Source organism: Lathamus discolor, chromosome 3 (assembly GCF_037157495.1).
Source record: "Lathamus discolor isolate bLatDis1 chromosome 3, bLatDis1.hap1, whole genome shotgun sequence".
Taxonomy (NCBI): Eukaryota; Metazoa; Chordata; class Aves; order Psittaciformes; family Psittacidae; genus Lathamus; species Lathamus discolor.
In genome coordinates this window covers 115,380,611-115,401,446 of record NC_088886.1, presented here as the reverse complement: position 1 = coordinate 115,401,446, position 20,836 = coordinate 115,380,611, and the positions used below count along the sequence as shown (strand labels likewise).

The 20,836-nt window shown below is 36.5% G+C and overlaps 1 protein-coding gene across 5 annotated transcripts in view; it reads left to right on the top strand.

Moving 5' to 3' along the window:
• The window catches only part of ARHGAP15 (Rho GTPase activating protein 15), a 334,091-nt gene that overhangs the window by 182,326 nt on the left and 130,929 nt on the right, over positions 1–20,836 (top strand). For all 5 annotated transcript variants that reach the window (XM_065671278.1, XM_065671277.1, XM_065671275.1 and 2 more), the window contains 2 exons: positions 10,236–10,358; positions 20,177–20,275. In XM_065671278.1, coding sequence (XP_065527350.1) covers positions 10,236–10,358; positions 20,177–20,275 — 222 coding nt within the window. The remainder of the gene's footprint in view (positions 1–10,235; positions 10,359–20,176; positions 20,276–20,836) is intronic.

Sequence of the window (20,836 nt, the reverse complement as noted above, 5' to 3'; positions counted from 1 at the left end):
CTTTTTGTGTTCTCTTCAGACTCATGTCTTGAATGTACTGACCCAGATCTTGCAGTCATGCTGCCTGTGTGATGAGAAAGAGCCACCACCAGACCGTAGAGAGGATGGGTGGGTGCTGCAGAAAGCCAGAAGCATAGTTTCTAGACCACCTTGCACCTTGACCAAAGCTACACTTGGTAATGCAAGGAAGAGAGAGGGAAAGATATTGTTTCTGTCTGCTGTTACACAACCAAACTGTATGACTTGATCTTTACTAGAAGACCAACTTCTAATAAAGCCAATGTTAAAAAGGCCCACACCTCACTTAAATACACTGCAATCAGAGTTTTCAGGTAAGCATTCAAATTTACATGACTAAATACACCAGCAGCTTCTTTCTGGGCTTTCTTTTTCCTCCTGTTAATTACATTGTCTCAGCTCAAGAGGCTGGCCTGTAGTACATCTCACAAGGCACCTTCTTCCACTAACAGGAAGGTTAGACTCACACAAAACCTACAGCCTCCTTTGGATCTGCTTGTGGTTTGATGTTGATTTTATGCAAATCCTAAAGCACCTTTAGTGGAAGTCTTTCTTGTGTCCTCACAGTACAACTCTCACACTACCTTGTGAGAAAAAGCTGCAACTGTTGGAAAGTTTGAAAATCAATTGTGTTTTAACAAATAGAAATCATTTCCATAGATCATAAAATGAAGTTGGTGGAGGTCAAAGTCACTTTGTCTAAGGTTTATGCTTATATGAATAGGGATGTTTGGGATTCTTACCAACACTTCACTTCAGGTAAGAAGTAAAAATTCTGAAATACATCTACATATTCTTTTTAAAATGAGCTCATGGGCAATCTTTTGGTCTGTTATACTTACTCTAATGATTTAATTGAGGTAGAGATAATCTGATAAAGTAGAGTTGACATATCAAGAGAGTACAGCAAACGGATTTCAGAGTTTTGGCTAAATATTTCTTGATTACTTAAGAGAAAATGGGTGTGCCTTTCTCCATAAACTATCTCATCTACATTCACTGGAAAGTATTAAATTTGCTGTATCTATGAGAAAAATATGTTGTTACTTGTGTTTCAAAACAGTAAATATACGGCACTATTATTTCTCATTGGAAAGAAACAGTTTGAACATGCTGCTTTTCATAACTTAAGCACTATGAATTAATTCTATCATTAATTGTAGGAGAAGCCTTAGGAGTTCATTATGGGTCAGAAAATACAAGGTTATGAATAGAACTGGAAACTGAGTGCAATCAAAATATAATTTAATTTTAATATAATTTACTTTTTTAATTTAGAAGTACAAAATATAATTAGTAAGTTTCATTAAAAAATTTTTTTGGTATAATATTCTTCTGGAAAGGTACAATAAGACTGGATCCAAATAAAAGGTTCAACAGGTATCCAAAGACATGTCTAAATTTAAATATGTGAATAATTTGTATGACTCTTAAGAAGGATGATACAAATATAGCAGTGCCAAGTCTCCCTTGTTCTCTACAGATAGCTAGCTTGTTTTTCAAAACATAAGGCAGAATTACATGTCAGTTTTCAAGTTAAAAGTGCACACATGGCTGGCAGTATCCAGCCACTTAAAGGGTTTTCTTTAGGCATAACAGTCTACCTGATTCTCCTGGTAAAAAAAGGAACCATACGATTTTCTTGTCCTTTTGCCAGAGCATTTAGTGTAAGTGATGACTATTCATATCATCTGCAAAAGGTTGAAAAAGGATTTTTTAGAGTAACTCATTCAGAAGGTAAGCTTAAAGACTTGAAAATTATTTACATATATTCCACAACAGAAGAAAAAAAACCCCAGAACTCCATATTCTGAAAAATCCTGAATGCATTATTTGTTGTACATTACTTGTTCAACACTATTAGGAAACAATCTTACACTGTCTTCCTCAACCTTTAGTTGCATGTTTGTTTGGGAAGTCTGCTTAAATATTTTTATAGTATGCACATCAACTTCAAAAGTCAAAATTCAAATATTACATTTTTTTTCCTCAGTAACTACTGTGTTTTATGTGAGTGGGATGATACTCTATGGCTGAAAACACTGGAATAAGGCAACGGTTAGTCACCCAGATAGCAGAGGTCAAGGACTACCCTTCCACTCTTGTTTGTTGTTATTGACTATTCCCCTGGGAATTTTAGCAAGCCCCTCTAAAGGAGAACAGTACACCAAATGCAAAAAGCATCTCCATCATGCTCCTTTTTTTGTCCATAATCACCTGTAATTAGATCACACTTTACGTGATAATTTATAGAAAGCAGCTACTGAAGGAGGCTCGAGATCAGACAAGTGAGTCCTCAGTGATCTGTACTCATACAAAATCACTCTCAGTACAGGGTAGATAAAGGACAGCAGCTAGTATTTGCAAAGAGACTGTCAAGTCCTAATCCCTGACACGACCCAGAAGAGACCAGTTTCTCCTTCTTAAGCATGCTGTACTCTCTCTTTCTAGAGCCTGAATAGTCTGACTTTGTGTACTGCAGCAGATTTCATCCAAGTCCCACATGGTTTACATTAGATGAACATAAACTGGTCATACTGTGTGAATAAAACGAACTCATTGATTTCTGGCATTGTGGTTTTTATAGTCAAGTTAAGTGTGTATAATAACATTTCTAATCCTGTGACAATACCAAAAAAAATGTGGAAAGAAAGGCTTAGTGTGCCCTGAGTGATCTAGTCCAGTCCCTCCTGTCACAAGGTAACTTGCTCTGTATCCACTTTCACAAATTTATTAAGTTTCATCTTAAGTTCTTTCAGTTTTATTTGCCACCACAACTTCTTTGAAAGGGTGTTTTAGAACTTCGTATTATGGCCAGTTTATACTCATTTATTCTTGTGCCAACATTGTTCTGCAGTTTAAACCGCTCTTCTCCCTCCCTGCTGTCCTCTTCTCCTCTCCTGCTCCTTTTCCCACCCCCACCAACAAATTCATAGAGAACAATCACAGCCTTTCTCAGCCATTTTCTAACTGCCCAAACGTGCTAAGCTCCCCATCTGCTTTTGAAAGCTCAGCAGCCATATTCTCCTGGTTCTTCTCACGACTGCTGCCTGTACCTGAAGTGAATTTCCACCTCACACATGAGTGTCCAAGGCTGCACACTCATAAGAAAAATATATTCTGCATTAATCCTTCCCTAACCATGCATTGAGCACTATGAGATCTAATCTGGCTTCTCTAGATTCCGATCTCAATGTTACTGAGATTTTGTCTCATATCCCTGTTCTTGTCAAACTGATGATGCTTCCCAGACTTGATTCACCAACGAGTAGTTTTGGAATGCTCTTACTTTTTCTGTTGAAGTCATTAATAAAAGCACAAAGATCAGTTCCATCAGTTGCGCTGGTAACTTTCCTTCAATGCAGTAGTTCTCCTTTAAACAAAGGTCATTTTAACCCCTTATTTAGTCACTTCACAATTATAGTTTTAATTCTCTACATCAACTCTAGTTTAGATAACAATTTCCCATTTGGCATCATATGAAATGCACAACTGAAGTCCAAATAGATTCTGTCTCTTACATTTCCTTTTTCTAAAGAAGGCCGTTTATTTTATTAAAGAAATAATTCAGATTAGTTTAGTATGATCTTCCTTTATAAATCCAACACATACTTAGAAATATTGCTTTACTTTTCTAAATATTTATGGTGTAGATACCACTAAGAAAATCTGTGTGTGGAGTGCCAGTTTGTTTCACAATGTAAGCGTGTAGTGGTGTTTAACATAGTATTCATTTATTTCTGTTTTTTATTAATGTGGGACAAAATTTTTAAAAAGTTTATATGCATAACAGCATGATGCAAAATATGAATTATACAGTCATTTTATTGAATCTTTACTGCTAATGCACACCAATTTCATGAAGTGTAATGACACTACCAAGCACTTAAGTTGTTAGGCTGTCATATTACAGACAAGTTATTTGTGCTATATAATCACCATTTTCTCTTTCCTATTGTTTATTTCTGAGCTTGCTGCCCAAACATTTGTAAATGTAGATATACTTGCTGTGACAAATATCTGTTTTAAGACCATAAACCTGAATGACCTCAGGTCCTTTGGTGCTTATGCAAACAAAATCTTCCCAGGATCTCTAGCTAGGGATACCCATTCTGTTACCTGATGCTGCAGTTCTTGGATCTGTGCTCTGTAGCTATAAAATCTGTAATTTTAAAGTTTATCATAAACATATGGATTAGGGGTAATGTCTGATTTCTCCGTTTTACCTGCCAGTCATTTGTATAGTTCTTGTAAGCAGCCTCTCATTGCACTCTTTAATAGAAAGCATACAGTAATTATAGAGTGGGGATAACTCATGTAACCTGACAAGGAATTGCACTAAGGGGATAAAATAGGATGACTGACAAAAGTCATTATCTAAATAAAGTAGGTGAAGTGAATTCTTTATTCTTAATGAGCAGACTTTATTGACTCTATCTCAGAGCATCACAAAGAAAAAGGGAGCAGGGACTTGGTGGTGTCCCTCTCAAAACTTTGGTGCATGTTGAAAAACTGACTATTTATGCGGGCAATAATGCATGCTACTCCTTAAAGAACTAGTGGTAGTCTCACATCTGCTGCAGGCCAAAAATATCTGAATAAATGCTGAATTCCAAGTTCCAATGAAATCCAATAAAACTTAAAGTCATGAGTCATTACATGTTCTTAAATTACAGTGTCTCCTGGAACACAGGCATAGTCATATGCTTCTTCATGTTAAGATATATTTCTTCAGAGGGATGAGACACTCAGCAATTAAGCATTCCCATTACTTGAAACAAATTAATTAACTAATTAATACCTTTAAATTAATATTTTCACACATATGTGATAGAACTGCTGTTAGACTGGCACTTTCATTATAGAAACTCATAGAACCTACTTCTACCTCCCCTATTACCATCTTAGACTTGTCTCAGTCCTGCATGATGCTGTTAAAGATTCTGGATACGAGGCTGTAAAGCACTTCAGAAAATTGTTAGCTTAAGAAATCAGAGATCACAGTTAAGCCCATGGATCAGTTTGTATGTATTTTAAGAAAGTTAAGCTAGGATTTTGATCAGTGTATTCTGTATTTTGAATGATCAAGCTTGTCACTTCCAGTATTCCTTGACTAAAAAATTATTATGTCTCAGTTTATGGGTGTTATTGTTATACTAAAAGTTATCTCCAAAACTTCCTGAAATTTTAAGGTCCTCCAGAAGATTAAAAAAATTTGCATGGTTCAGATGAGTTGTGGTTTGCTGTTTGTTTTGGGGGATTTTTTTGGTTGTTTTTTTTTCTGCAGAACAAAGCTGATGAAAAAGAAAGTATGAATGTAAAACCCTTCAAATTTCTTAATGCCTTATCCACTCCCACTGCTGCTTTTCATTCTATATGAGCCCTTTCCATCCAAATGTATTGCATAGGATAATTTGGGATGCTCTAATATACAGATAAGCAACATAATAATGCATTTCAGTTAGGAAGAGGTACTTGGAAGAAATTGGTTTTGCAATACACATGATGTGAGACAATCAATAGTGCTTTAGTCTGACAAGCACTGTCAATACCCATTGTCACGGTTCAGAAAGTCATTAATGGGTAGTTCTTCAAAAACCGATGTTTTCAACATGTTTGAAGTCTTCAGATAAAGTGTACCTGGCAGGAAGCAATCATAGGTAAACCATTTGAATTATGTATAAATGTTTTGTAAATTCAGAGTGAAATAAAAGTCGCTGGAAGAAATGTGAGATCGTGTTACATGGAGTTACAAAATCTTGCCAATAAAATATGGAGCTGTTTCGAACATGAAAATATTTTGTTTTCTGAATCATTCAGGTTCTGTGCAGAACATCATAACCAGGAAAAACAGTCTTCTAGAAATATATTGTCTGCATACTTGACTAAATTCATCAAAAGGCATCCAGTAAAAATTTTGATCTTTGCCCTGAAAAGATTAGGTTAGGGCATTGTCTAGTTCTTTTAGCTGTGGCCAGGGCAAAACTCGAAAGAAAGGCTTTTGTAACTTCACCTTGTAAATATGTTAGCCACTACTTATTCCTTCTTAAATTACGTTTACTCTTATTGCATTATATGTACAATTTAGTGCACTAAATTGCAGCAAGTAATTCTTCATCTCTACATCTGAAAACTTTAATTGACTCTGATGGTATTATTTCTGCAGAACTGTGTGATTTGGAGGTAATGCATAATTCTTTCTTTCCACCTGTCTTCTTGTGTCAAAACTCTTGTACAGACTCTGTCATTTTACATGATACTCTTGTATTTATATGTTATTAGGAATATTAAAGTTAGAGTTGCCACTGACTAAGTATTGAAGGATTTATAAGGGTCCAAAAAATAGACAGGTCAGTTTTCCTTCCTTTGTGTTTCTTTTTTTTTTTTTTTTCCCAAAGAATTTAGCTTATAATTATCCTTCCTAATTCAGCTGACGCTGTTACAGTGCTATCCAACATTAACGGCTAAAGATGTGTTTATATCTTTATTTTTTTTTTTTCTCAATCTCAATTGCACTTCCCTAATGTGATAAACTATTGTGATTTCATATATCTTAATCTTAGAGTAAATTGTCAGCCAGAGCAAGCATGTATTTCCCTTTTCTGCCTCAGGAGCAATATAAGAAGTACTTAAATGAAGTCTGCGCAAAGGGAGGGGAATTATCTTTCTTGTCTATGTTGATTTTGAAGCATTAATGTGAATATGTCAGTGTCTGTAGCTTTAGAAATCAAGGCTATGGGGTTATTTAGTACAAAGAATCAAATGGCACACCTATGCAGTGTATACCAGGGAACATACAGTAGAAAAAGCAGTAGACTTTATTTCCTATTATTTTATACTTAGGTCCTTAAGTAGCCTATATAACATCTGTATGGAACTGTTTTCCACTTTTTTATGTTTAACTTTTGCCAGCTCTCTTTCATGGTTGATTCTTATGGCCAAAGTGAGAACCTGAAATTTAAAAGGGAAGGTACTACAAAAACATAAATTATTGGGTTTGAGTTTTATAACTACTTTTTAATTATTATTTGGAAATAACATTTGGTCCTCTTTGTATTTCCAAATACAATAGCAAAATCATTTTAATGTGGGGTTATCGCGAGAAAATGGTTTGGCAAGAGAAGGAATATTTCTAAATGAGATCCCAACAAGAATATTTCTGGCGAAGCTTAGTTTTGGAACATGCTATCTAAACCCTTGAATTTCTGGGAGGCTTGGAGTTTCCCTCTGGTGACTCACACATACTTCATAGAATAAAATAAGAAATTCATTGAAATTAACTTTGCTGCTATTTTTAACTATGTGTTATACAATTCAACATGGAGCATACAAAAGTATCCATAACAATAATTATTCCTACCTCTAGATGTAGTTTTAACACCATAACCGCTGTTTCAGGTATAAAACTTCCATCTGGGTTAATAATAATTCTAAACAGAGGGATCTTAATATTCACTGTATGACCACATTAACTTCAGTTAGAATATCTTCACAAATCTGGTGTATAATCAGAGCTAAGCATGTATTTCAAGTGGGCAAAAATGCTTCAGCATCCTGCAAAATGGGAAATGTGGCAGGCACATTAAGCAGCTTAAGAGATATTTTCTCTCCTGCCCTCTACTCTGCTCTTGTGAGACCTCACTCGGAGTATTGTGTACAGTTCTGGTGTCCTCAACATAAACAGGACATGTTCGAACAAGTCCAGAGGAGGGCCATGAGAATGATCAAGGGATTGGAGCACCTCCCGTATGAAGACAGGCTGAGAAAGCTGGGGCTCTTCAGCCTGCAGAAGAGAAGGCTGCATGGAGACCTCATAGCAGCCTTCCAGTATCTGAAGGGGAGCTATAGGGATGCTGGGGATGAACTCTTCATTAGGGATTGTAGTGACAGGACAAGGGGTAATGGGTTAAAACTTAAACACGGGAAGTTTAGATTGGATATAAGGAGGAAATTCTTTCCTGTTAGGGTGGTGAGGCACTGGAATGGGTTGCCCAGGGAGGTTGTGAATGCTCCATCCCTGGCGGTGTTCAAGGCCAGATTGGACGAAGCCTTGGGTGACATGATTTAGTGTGAGGTGTCCCTGCCCATGGCAGGGGGTTTGGAACTAGATCATCTTAAGGTCCTTTCCAACCCTGACTATTCTATGATTCTATGATTTGCACTTAGGAAGCTTCACTCTGATTTGGGAAAAAGCAAACCCAAATGTGAATCACTATGGACAGAATGACCATAAGCAACAACCAAGTACCCAAGCTAAACACAATTCACTGTTTCAAAATACCATTAAGATGCAGAATTAGAAACATCCATTTGTTGTTCTTTTTATAGTACATCCAAGTGAACTTGGAATTTCAGCTTGTCCCTGCCAAGGACTGCTCAATTTCAAACAAAAAGTCCTCCACTATAATGTTAAAAAAGCATCAACTGTCAATTGAATGCTAATCTTTATATTATGATACACCACTCCAAGAATGCTACCACTAAAAAATGTGAATTCTATTTTTCATTAGTGATGGATTATTGTACCAAGCTATGTATTTTCCAATAAAGTGTCATTTTATTTGTCCTGTGTGATTACTAGTTTGTGGAAGTATGTGTGGGGTCATTTTAGTGCTGTGGGAAAATGAAGCACTCTTCTGTTAAAATCAGTAGTGAAATCAGAAGCAAACTATGCTCTGATCATTGTAGGCATGTGTTTAAATATTGCTTTCCTTAATTGGCTATGTTCTATTTACTTAAAATGAACAATTTGGCAAGTTTTTCTCCCTTGACAACAGCAAAACGTAAACCATTTTATAAGTTTGGCTGTTAAAATCAGATTCGTAATGTAAACCACAATATTCCAGAGTTGTTACTGTTGCTTAAGCAGTTATTTTAGCTTGCCATTGTTTTATAATTGTGCACCTTTAAACATTCTGGTTCTGTTTATAACTTCTTGCTACGAAATGGCCCAATAATATTGATCATAACTTTATTTTTGCTGTCTCTCTATCCTTGGATCCTCTATATGAAGGCCATTGCACTATAGGCGAGATTCAGTCTGGATGTGGAGATTTGGAAACATCTCTGTAACTGCAGCTAAATTATCCAGGGTACTGTTCAGAAATTCTGTTGAAGAGACAATGGACTGACCGACTCCTGCAAGTTCAGCTTGTGGACAATACTGTGTTTTGGTGGATTGATTGACTGATTGATCGATTTTCAAGAGAAGATGGAAAGCTATTATTTTCCACAGAAAGCAGAAGTCCCTCTGTCAGCTGGAGGCCCTTGCCAGGGAAGGCAGGACAGCTCTGGTTCCCTATTTGCCTACTAGGCATTTGAGGGAATGGGCAAGCGTGAGAGCGAGGGCACACAGGACAAGGGCTATTCAAGGGTGGTGAGGTTCAGGTGAATTGTTATCAAACTTTAAAAATCTGATTGTCCAAGGAAATCTTTGAAGAAGGTCTTCCCATAACATTGCTGCTGCTTCTGGAGCATGTTGATTTCTCTTTCACACTAATACTGCCTATTTTGGTGGCTATGACGGTGCCCTGCAAGCACCTCAGCAGGCAAAAAGTTAAATTTATAGCTTTGAAAATTTCTCCAGGGGATTGTGTCCAGCTGGGTTCTATGTCTTTTTGACACAGAACAGGAATAAATTGAGGTTGAAATGTTTCTCAGTTTCGTAAATGCCTAAATATTTAAAATATAATCTTTAAGACGGGAATACTTTTTTCCCCATAAATTAATGCATCTCGCACACATTTCATGGCATATAGCCATATTTTCTATAGCTGCATTAAATATATATATAATGCTTAATCCATCTTGGCAAGAGAATTCAGTCCTCCACTAGTGGTGAACCATCCACCCTTTTTCATAACAAGTAGTATATACCTAATAGGGCATAGCACACTGAGTCCAGAGTTTTAGTTGAAAAATCATCCATGTGTAACTTGTGGGATTAATGATCATTTCATGAGTAAACTGGTTGCCATCCAAATACTTATGGGCAACAAATAATATAACTCTGTGACTAACCAGCAGAATGAAGTCATCATGTTTATTCACAAAAGTATTAATCAGATGTTTTGCACTATCCAACCATCTACATTGCTGACATACTGCATGATTTTACTAGGGTGGCTATGGCCACTACTTTTTAAGGATATTTGAGCAAACTGCTCTTAGTTTTAAAATACAATTTCACTGAATCTGTTTCTTTTTGATTTCTTTAGTTTTCAGACTGAACTACAGTGCCTCTGACACAAATGACAGAAACCGAGTTAAAAGCAGATTAAAGAAGTTCATCTCCCGAAGGCCCTCCTTGAAAACATTGCAAGAAAAGGGACTTATTAAAGGTGTGTTGGTTTTATGTATTTTTTTCATAGTAAAAAGAAAAAAAATCACAAATTAATATTTCATTCTCCGTCAAATGAGTAGGTGCATTGGACAAATGCTTCTTAGATATGGTTTTGTTAGTGTATCTCATGCAGCTTGCACTACTGAGTTGTAAATTACTGTATGTTTACATCTGTCTTTGTGCTATCAGACCGCTGCTTCAATTTTTTAGTTTTGGTGTGCAACATGGTAGAAGCCCCTCCATTTAACACAGGCACTCATCATTCACATTGCAAATCAACATGCTGCACAACTCAATTTCTTGATAAAAGAATGTTGATATAGTTTTATATTTTAGAATCTGAAATAGGAACTTCAGATGCTGTGCTGACTGATTTGTTTTGTAAGGTAGACTGAAATACTTTCTGCTGTCTTCTCTCATTATTTTTCTAACTCTCCTACAAAATACATTTTGATCAATTTAAAATACGTGCCAGTGAATAATAAATGCCCTGAATCTGTTATTCTTTTCCTACTACAATTTCTTGCTAAGTCAGTCAGCCATCAATTTCACACACCTTTAAAAAATTGCTTCTTTGATGAAACTTGTTTGTTAGTTTATCCAAGGAGTAAGCGTTTTGCTAAGAAGCTGGTAGTTAACTTGAAGGCAGTAGCATTCTGACCACTAATAATAAAGCCATGTTTTCAAACATTGTCCAGAATAATGCCTTAAAAATTTACGCACTCCCAAATTATTATGTGTGAAACCCACAACTGCACATGCAAATTGACTAGAAAGAAGCATTTTGCCAGCAGCCCCTGTCAGTCTCTGGAGTGTGAGTTTTCCAGTGGTGTGTCAAAAATGGCAAGGGGTGTTGCTAGTGTATATTAAACTTGTCTGTGCTGAGCCAAGAGATTGACCCCAGCCAGCAAAAGCTAAAGCAGTCACAAGAGTTAAACACCAGCTGGGCCCATGTCTGAAGAGAAGGAGAAGATTTTAGGAATTAAGTTCTTATGCTTTAGATATATGCAGAAATGTTCAGTGCAGTGGTACTTAGTGTAAGGGCATCTTCATTTTATGAAATCATTTTGTGCCTTGGTTATGGGCTTCTGCTTCTAACTGCCACAGAAACTTAAAAAAAAAGAAATTTATATATAAATAATGTGTGTGAGGTGTGCACACTCATGCAACAAGCTTTCAGGATCTGTTTTTACACATTCATAGTATCTGATTTCAACACGTTTGAGGGCTTTGCCTCTTTGAAGTACACTCTGTGTTGACGGTAGGATTTGAATGCATCATGTTAGTTTGTTTCAGTTATTACAGTAATAGAAGAGTAATTTATAGTCTTTTAATTTCTGTATTTGAGGGTTGTATTTTTAGTTTAACAAAGTGTGGCTGATGAATCTCCTGCAGTGCTACATAGGGATCAGATGTGATCACTTTTAACAAACACATATTAATTAGCATAACTCAATTCCAGCATCTAATATATCTGTCTAGGAAAGACACATGAATTTGGTTTTGGCTGCAGTTGCATTAAGCTCTTAATTAATAAACATAGCTTGGTTCTACCTGGGATACTCTTCCATGGATAACGAAGGTATATGATTTGTGACACAGTAATTCAGAATCAGTACCTGGCACAGTTTTATTACCAAATTAATGTTACCATGAAGAAAACATGCTAGTTATTTACCATGAAGTTTCATTAAGTTTAGGTTCTGGCCATGCAAATGAGGCAGGACTCCTTAGCAAGGCTCAATTCCAACCTCCAGTAAGTCTATGTGATAAGGTTCCTTCATTGTCTTCACCAGAGTTTGTCCCTTAATCTGTTAAAATGTTATGAAAATGCAGTTACAGTACTTATACAGAGACCACTTTTAAATGTTAATTTTTAGGCTTCCATTAGAATATTTTTAAATCACAAAATGCAACCATCCACCTTAAAGATGAAAAGCTTGTAAAATTCCGTATTATAAAATGCATCTATTTCTTTTTTTTTTTCCTAAAGATGGTGTAAATAGTTGCAGAAACCTCTTGAAACTATTTATTTGCTCCTTCCTTAAGGGAAAAAATGTTAACCATTTTTACAAGAAAAAATTCCTCCAGCTCTGAGAACATGCATCCTAACTTTATTCCCATAGGGAAATACTTCTGTCAGAATTGTAAATCCCTTAAAATATGGGCTTGTAATAAAAGTGCGTCTAAAGCCTTGCAGAACATCTTCGTACCAAATTTTTGACAAAGAGCTGTTCTGTGTGCCAGTGAAGAATTGATATAAATATCGGTGAAGCATGAGGTGTTAATTACTCCAATGCCGTGGCACTGTAGGTGCTGTGGAAACCTTCACTTTTCATCAAGTGCTATTCATATTTGCCAGGGGCACTATAAAGCTCTCAAATCTATATTGATTTTTTGCATTGTATGTCACACTGGAATCAAAACTCCAATAAATTTAACACATAAATTATAGTCATGGGTAAATACATTTTAAGGTGGGAAGTTCACTTAAACACAGTTCTGTGCTCTGTTAGTCACTGATGTGTACACACTTGGCCAGAAGACTCAACACATTTCTCCACATTAACCAAATTTGGGAATACAGGCTTCAAAATTAAATAGCAGTTTGATCTCCTGGGGTATTTTGTTCTGCCAACACTGTTATCATAAAATCTAGATATTGCGTGATTGCTATTTAACTCTTTACAAAACTTTGTTTATGTAGAATGTAGTAAATAAAGTAGGTAGTTGGTAAATGAGAATAAGAAGAGGATAGCAATCAAACAAGAGAACATAGCAGACCAGTGTGTAAATGTTGGTTACATGCTGATCCAAAAATGAAGACGTGCTGACGCTTTACATGACAAAAAGTTATTTTTGTCATCACTGTCCCATTTGCTTTCTGGTCCTCGGCATAAAAGAAGCCAGAATGGGAACAGAACATTGACTCCATTCATTGTGACAAGCTGGTAACTGGGTTTTTTCATGCTCCTGTGAGAGCTCTAATGAAGATCATCAGTCCTTCTCATTCCATCTCACTCATGCTTAAACAAAATATCTTTGGTCTAGAAACATTTTGAACCATTTCTGAGATGAAGTTTAATACACTATTTTTGTGTCATGTGTCTATACGAAGACTTAAATTCATATATATACACATGCATGCAAACCTATAGATATTAAATGAGAAACATGTTCCATGTCTGCCATTTAATAGTATTATTTTGAGAATAACTGTGTACAAATTTATGTGCTAGGGCAGGGTTCTTCAGTTCCTTGGGATTGAAACATTCTCAGAATTTACAGAATCTGCACTAATAAACTAGAAAAATAATATATAAATCTTCTCTTTTAAAACTACTTTATAGTCTATAATTGAACTTTGATCTTTCTGTTTAAGCTTTGTCATGATTTAATATTGCCCAAAATGAATTGCCAACCTTCAACTTGATATTGGCCTGCTAACTTCCTGATTTCTGAGCCTTTCTATTCCACAAACAAGGAGAAAAAATACTTTTCTGAAAATGTGATTGTAGAGCTATGGTGGTTGTGTTGGTAATAGACTATCACAAAATACACTTTCAGTAAGTGGTAAAAAAACATGAGTAACAACAAAAATGACACTGTGGGAAATAAGAAAATGCAACTATGCAGCTGGCAAGAAATTAATCTTGACTTTTTGGCAGTGGATGTTTTATTTTTTTTTTTTCCCTAAAAGCTAAACACTGAAGGAACTTCACTGGGTTTATTTTGTAGGTTAAGTTAAGGGAAAACCTAAAAGAGCATAAAAGTTGGAATGGTTACAACTGTTCCAAAGTTAAAATACAAGCCACTCAATTGCTAGTGAAAGGAACTAGCTGTGATTTGGCTTGATAGCCTATAGAATGAGGCTCAGCGTATGTTGGTGCCTGTGCAGACAGCATCACAGAGATCACCAACCATGTTTATTCCAAACAAGGGAAAATGTCTTTACTGTCTCATGAGTTTCAGAGGACCTTGGAGTACTTCAATGTAATGAGTGTAAAGCTCATAAGAAGTCAAAGAATCATAGAATGGTTAGAGTTGGAAAGAACCTTAAGATCATATAGCTCCAACTCCCCTTCGCTAGGCAGGGACACCTCCCAGTAGACTAGCTTGCTCAAGGCCCTGTCCAACCTGGCCTTGAACACTGCCAGGGATGGAGCATTTACCACTTCTTTTTGGCAGCCTGTTCTGGTGCCTCACCACCCTCACAGTAAAGAACTTCTTCCTTATATCTAACATGAACTTCCTTTGTTGAAGTTTAAACCCATTACCTTTTGTCCTATCGCTATAATCCTTGATGAAGAGTCCCTCTCCAGCCTCCTGGTAGGCTCCCTTCAGATACTGGTGTCTCTACTCAGCCTCCTCCAGGCTGAACAGCCCCAACTATCTCAGCCTGCGTTCATATGGGAGGTGCTCCAGCCCCTTTATCATCCTTGTGGCCCTCCTCTGGACTTACTCCAACAGGTGCTTGTCCTTCTTATGCTAGAAACACTAGAAATGCACACAGTACTCCAGGTGGGGTCTCACAAGAGCAAGTTGCCTTGACCTGTTGGACACACTCTTTGATGCAGCCCAGTGTGCAGTTGGTTTTCTGGGCTACAAGCGCACACTGCCGGCTTATGTTCAGTTTCTCACTTACCAACATCCAGAAGTCTTTCTCCAAATGGTTGCTCTGAATCTCTTCTCTGCCTAACCTGTAGCTGTGTCTGGGATTGCCTTGACCCAGGTGTAGACCTTGCACTTTGCTTTGTTGAACTTCATGAGGTTTGCACAGGCCTACCTCTTCAGCCTGTCTAGGTCCCTCTGGATGGCATCCCTTCCCTCCAGTACATTGAAGTCCAAAAGAGTTGATCAAGACCTACCTTCGGTGTGTTCTGTAATTCTTGTGGGTTATAAAGGCATTTAGCAAGTGATTTAGTGCTCATAATAACTTATGGAAAATTCGGAAATATTTCCTTTGTCTTGCATAGACAGTGGATCACAAAGGTGCTTCTTTCTTTGGCCACTACCTGGATATTTGGAAGTATCCATTTCCCAAAACCTATGGATTACCAAACAAAGGACAAATGGATTTTTTCCTTTGACATGATGGTCAGAAATAACTCAGATAATTGTAAAATATCTCATTTCTGAAGACCTGTTTTGAAGAGTTGTGGTTTAGACCCAGCAGACTCACTCTGTTTGAATTCAAATGAGCTATTGTCCATGGCAAAACACCATAATTTCATAAAAGAGACCAGTGTCTGTAAGTATTCTCTATTTTTCTTTTTTCTGAGAATGTGAAACAAATCTGGCAGCTCACATGCCACTTAATAGTAACTGTTCACAAATGTAATTTTTTTTTTTAAATTGATGACCACCACAGATCAGCTATGTATAGTAAATCTCCAAGTTAAAAGGACTGGCAAGACTCCCAGCTAGCGTAAATCAGAGGATCTCCATTGACAACCTTGCCATCTTCAGTCATCTGAGGACCTGGCCCACTTATTGTAAAAGCATTGTGGCATTATTTGGAGCCTCAGTCTGGAACCAGCATCGTTTTAATGTCTGACTTAGTATGTCTGAATACAGATTGCGCAGCTAGAAGCTGCCTTTCAGAATATGATTCTTTCCAACTACATCCCTAGACCTTCCAGAAAATTCACTGCTGTGGTGACTATTGTTCTGTACCTTCTTCTGTTCATTCCTCTTATTGTGTGTTTTTGTTCTCTTTCCCCCTTTCCCTCTTAACATTCAAAGATACAAAGAAAACAAAATACTTAGACACTGCTACAAAGCTCTGGTAGTCCAGCAGTTCAAATACAGATCTAGCAGAGTTAATTTTGTTTCTGGAAGACACTGAATTACATAGGTATCATTCACATTTCTAAAACCTTGGACGTTACACCATTATATCTTCTCTCATCTCTGAATCTGAGCTTCTACACGAGAAATGGGAATATTAGCCATGTCCTTCTCATGTCCTTCTTTTTTTTTTTTTTTTAATAAAAAACACTGAAGCATGAGCTCCTTCCAAATGTGGCCACATCTTACCCATGTGAACCAAAAAAATATTTAACAATGACATTCTCGGTAAGGATGTGGCTTTAGTGATTTTATTTTAATTGTTTCTTTTCCAGAAGTATTGTCTCCCACAGACAAGATTTCTGCAGCTCAGAGTTAGTGGCTTTGCTGCAGCCTGCGAGAGCTACTTAAAAAGTAGCTCTGTCAGGCTCAGGGAAAACTTGGAGCTCATCAGAACGAGCAATACGTTGCAGCTGTAATCATCATCTTATATTATACAACTTGCAAATGTCTATTCCCTCCTCTTCTGGTGTCTCATATACACGCGCAAAGCTGTCACACACCCCACATTCTTAAACAGAAAGTTTAATACGCAGATATCAGTGATGTGTAATGTAAACCATACCACCTAACATATTATGAATATATTGCTCTTCTTAAAAATGCTTGTTGGTTTTTCATACTACAGTATTGACTAGCTGTCTGTGTTTGATGTATGGTTTACCAGCCTGATGTAGACTTATGGTTAGAGCTTAACTTGTTAGTTCTGCTTTTGCAGCCAATTCAGAATAACTACAGATACCCCAAGATATTAAAATTGACTGCTCAAATGGACTCAGTGTGGGAGTTTCATTGGTTTTAAATTGATAACAGCTGAAAGAGTGAATGATTAAAGCTGTATATGGGCATAGTATGCAGCTCTTTTGTACATGCTCTTATGAACAGAATCCACTGTATGAGAATTGCCTTTGTTCTAATAAAAGATATTTCTGAACAATTGTTAGTTCAAATTTTTAAATGATGAAACAAGAGCATTTCAGAAGCCTATAGAGGAAATAATTCCTGAGAAACTGGAATAACTCTGAGAAGATAAAGTGGATTTCTATTCAGAGGGGAGCATTTAAAGTTAAGTAGCATTCCATAAGGTGGTAATTGTGTCTATTTCCCAGGCATTTGAGTTAAATAAGCTGGATAAGAAACATAAACTGTCATAACAGGAGGTTAGGAGTGTTGTGTACATCCTTTCTTTTCAAGTAATAAAAAATGAAGTTTTGAAGAGTCCTATCACAAATAAATCAAACGAGGCTTTTTTGCTTCTTTTATCCCTTTGGAAGCAGTTCCTATTTTTTAGATAAAAAAACCCAAACTGAATAGCTTCTCCTTAAACTAGTTTTTAAATATATATAGACACAACTATAAAAGAACAAGAAAATATTTTAATCTTAGTTACACATTAATCCAGTTTACAAAAGTTAGTAATTTGCGATTCTTATAATTTCTTATTTTCAAATTACTGCATGAGCAAATCTCAGCTGAGTTTTCACCAGCTATGCCTGTGATCTCTAAGACTGTAAATATGGCAGTGTAACTACTGCCGTTCCCATACTTATGCACAGCAACAGATACAGCGAAAAAACAATAGACTAGAGAATCATGGAATTTGAGGTTTAGGAGTATCCAGAATTCAGAATATTTGGATGTCTCATGCTATCAATGCTGATTTGCTGCCCTCTCCATTCAAGAAAAAAATCTTGAGTTCCACTCTTCTAAAGAATACGCATTTTAAAGCTTAACTTCAGGATACAGAATGTGGCTATACCCATGTATTGAAAAGTATGTAAAATGAGGTTAAACATTTTGCTGAAAATACAGAATCTGCACCAGAAGTCATGAACTAGGTGAGAACTGCAAAACAGTTGCAGTATTTCCTCACACAAATGCCAAGTATCCTGCATTCATACTGGAGATTGAAAAATGAACTGCAAAATAGTCCTAAGAAGTTGGTTATAACAGGGAAGAAAACTTGCTGAAGATGCATATATTAATTTTGTTTTGGTTATTCATGTACTGCCATCTACACAATGTAGCTCTTTGCCTGTTTTGCTTCTGAAATTGTTTACAAGTGTCTTTGTCCACCAAATAAGTTGCATTTTTATTCTTTTTAATGTAATTTACATTGGAAAACATTCCATATTATGCAAAGAATTTGACAGGTCTTTGCTAAAATTTAAAAAAACAATTAAGATGTCAAAAGAGGAAGAGCTAGTACATTTTAATCATAAATCTCTGTATATATAATTACCACTGAAGGCAGCTATAAATGTTTTCTGAAGAAAATGTAACCAGACTGTGCTTTGTCAGAAACATAACCCCAAAACATGTAACAGACTGTTCGCTAATGCTTAACGCCACACATGCACACAACCTTCTTCAGTGTAGTTCTGTGAACCCAGCTCTTCATCCCTTCTGCAGCTGAAACTCCGACTAACTTAAATAGAGGCTTTAATGTACTCTACCAGAATGCAGATCACATGCATTGGGAGACGCTGGCATAAATTCCCTGATACATCTTTTTGAGCTTCTGATAAGAAGTTCAAACCATCCCATGCACCCCACCTTCCTTCTCTGATTGTTCCCTACTCTGGGGAAACAATCCTGATCAATGTAATCTAGGCGACTCTGCCTGAAGATGGAGGTTAGACTAGATGACCTCCGGTGGTTCCCTCCAACCTCAATTATTATGTGACTCTGTGAAAGAAAAGGCAATCAAGTTGTTCTTGAAATCTAAGCTTAATAAGAAATGGTAGTGATTAACAATGGAAAAAGAAAACTCTTTGGAAAGAAGAAAATAGTTTTCTGCCTGTTGGTGAGAAAAAGGTGTGCTGCTTAGAGAAGGCAGCACTCACTGCTTATGGTGGAAGATGGTGGGGCTGATTATGAAGGAAATATCCTGTGCCATGGGAGCTGTAGGCTTATTGGGTTCACTGTGAGGAGTCCAGGCTTGTGCTAGAACCCTTCAGCTATCTATACAATCATTTTCAAAGCCTCTAGGTCAATTTCCAAAGTGTAGTACTCTGTTGAAATGCTATATGGAGACTGTCTCCTTGGATAAATGATGATAGTACACTCCCATTGTTTCAGCATTTAATTGACTCCTATTGAGCAGTTTCTCTCATCTGTTTGATTCATTTTGATTCTAGGTGACAACATCCCCGTTACTGATTGCTTGTTTCATAATTTTTCAAACATATAGAGTGAAGATAATTAGTATTTTGAAAAGTTTAACCTGCTTATATAAATATGTTTTAAGATCAACATCCAAAGTTGATCAAAACTTTGAAATCATAAAAGCTAAATGGTAACATTATCTAATTAAATGATTATTCATCAAAGAAACAATACAAATCACGAGTTAAACTTGGTATAAGATGCAATCCTCATCAAAAGTTATCTAGTACTTTCTATTTTTTTAAACAGTTACTTTGGTGATTAAAAAAAACTTCTGCAAAGATGAGATGAATTTGTACTAAGTCTTGATTTTGTAAAGTGACGAGGCCCTTGCACCCCTACAGTACTCTATGAGAAGAGAGAATCTCTGTATGCACAGAAAATAAGGCTACCAGACATATGGGTTTCCAGGTTGGATCAACAGTTCTTATCATGTAGGATTTTGGATTCAACAAGATACAGAGCTGTACACCTAGAATGGCCTTCATATTTCATGGTGGGCCAAAGAAAACTTCAGAGACCCTCTAAACTTTAGGAAGATCAAGGCCAATGTGTAAATGGCAATTGAAATTAGAGCAGAGGAGGCAGCATCCAAGTGCTACCAGCAGCAGATACGGAGACATTTGGTACTGCAGCAGAAGCTAATGACCAACAGGACTCAAAAAGGGCTTGTTTCCAAGTTTGTCTGTCCATCTTTGATAGTTGAGCTTTTAATTAATGTGCAAGCTCAGAAGGGTGAAAAATCCCACTACTAATAATATGCCTTAATGTATTTTCCTCTTTTTTTCCCAAATGTAGATCAAATTTTTGGTTCCCATTTGCACTTGGTTTGTGAGCATGAGAAATCTACAGTCCCCCAGTTTGTAAGACTGTGTATAAAAACTGTTGAAAGAAGAGGTGGGTACCTTAATATTTAACACTATTTTTTTTTCTCTGTTAGTGATCAGAACTTTAACCTTTTAACTCTGCTCGAATTGCCATGATGGGCATGCACTTGAGTTTATAATATGGTTACGAACTGAACAATATCACATTCTGTAAGTTCATTTTCTGTATAAAAACTAACATAATCCATTCATGCTGACTATTCCATGTAGTTTGTTTGACATGCGGTTGGTTTAGCCATTCTCTGGTTAAGCAAATGCTAAACATCAATAAAATGTCAGTAACGTTCACTCTGAAGTCTTTGCTTAGTATAATGCCAATACTTTTCCCTAAGTAAGTCCTGAATAGTATTCATCCAAAATAAATATTCCAGTGACCATATTTTTTTAATTCATGCAGGTATCTACTTTTGTACCGTTATTTTAAAAAACTGTCATATTGTAAGAACATTGAAATGGATATTCACCCTCATTAAAATCTTTGATTAATAAGAAGGATTTACATAGTATAGAAAAGATGTACTTAACACCGTTGCCTGCCTTCTTTTCTGCAGAGTGTATCTTCTCTCACTGA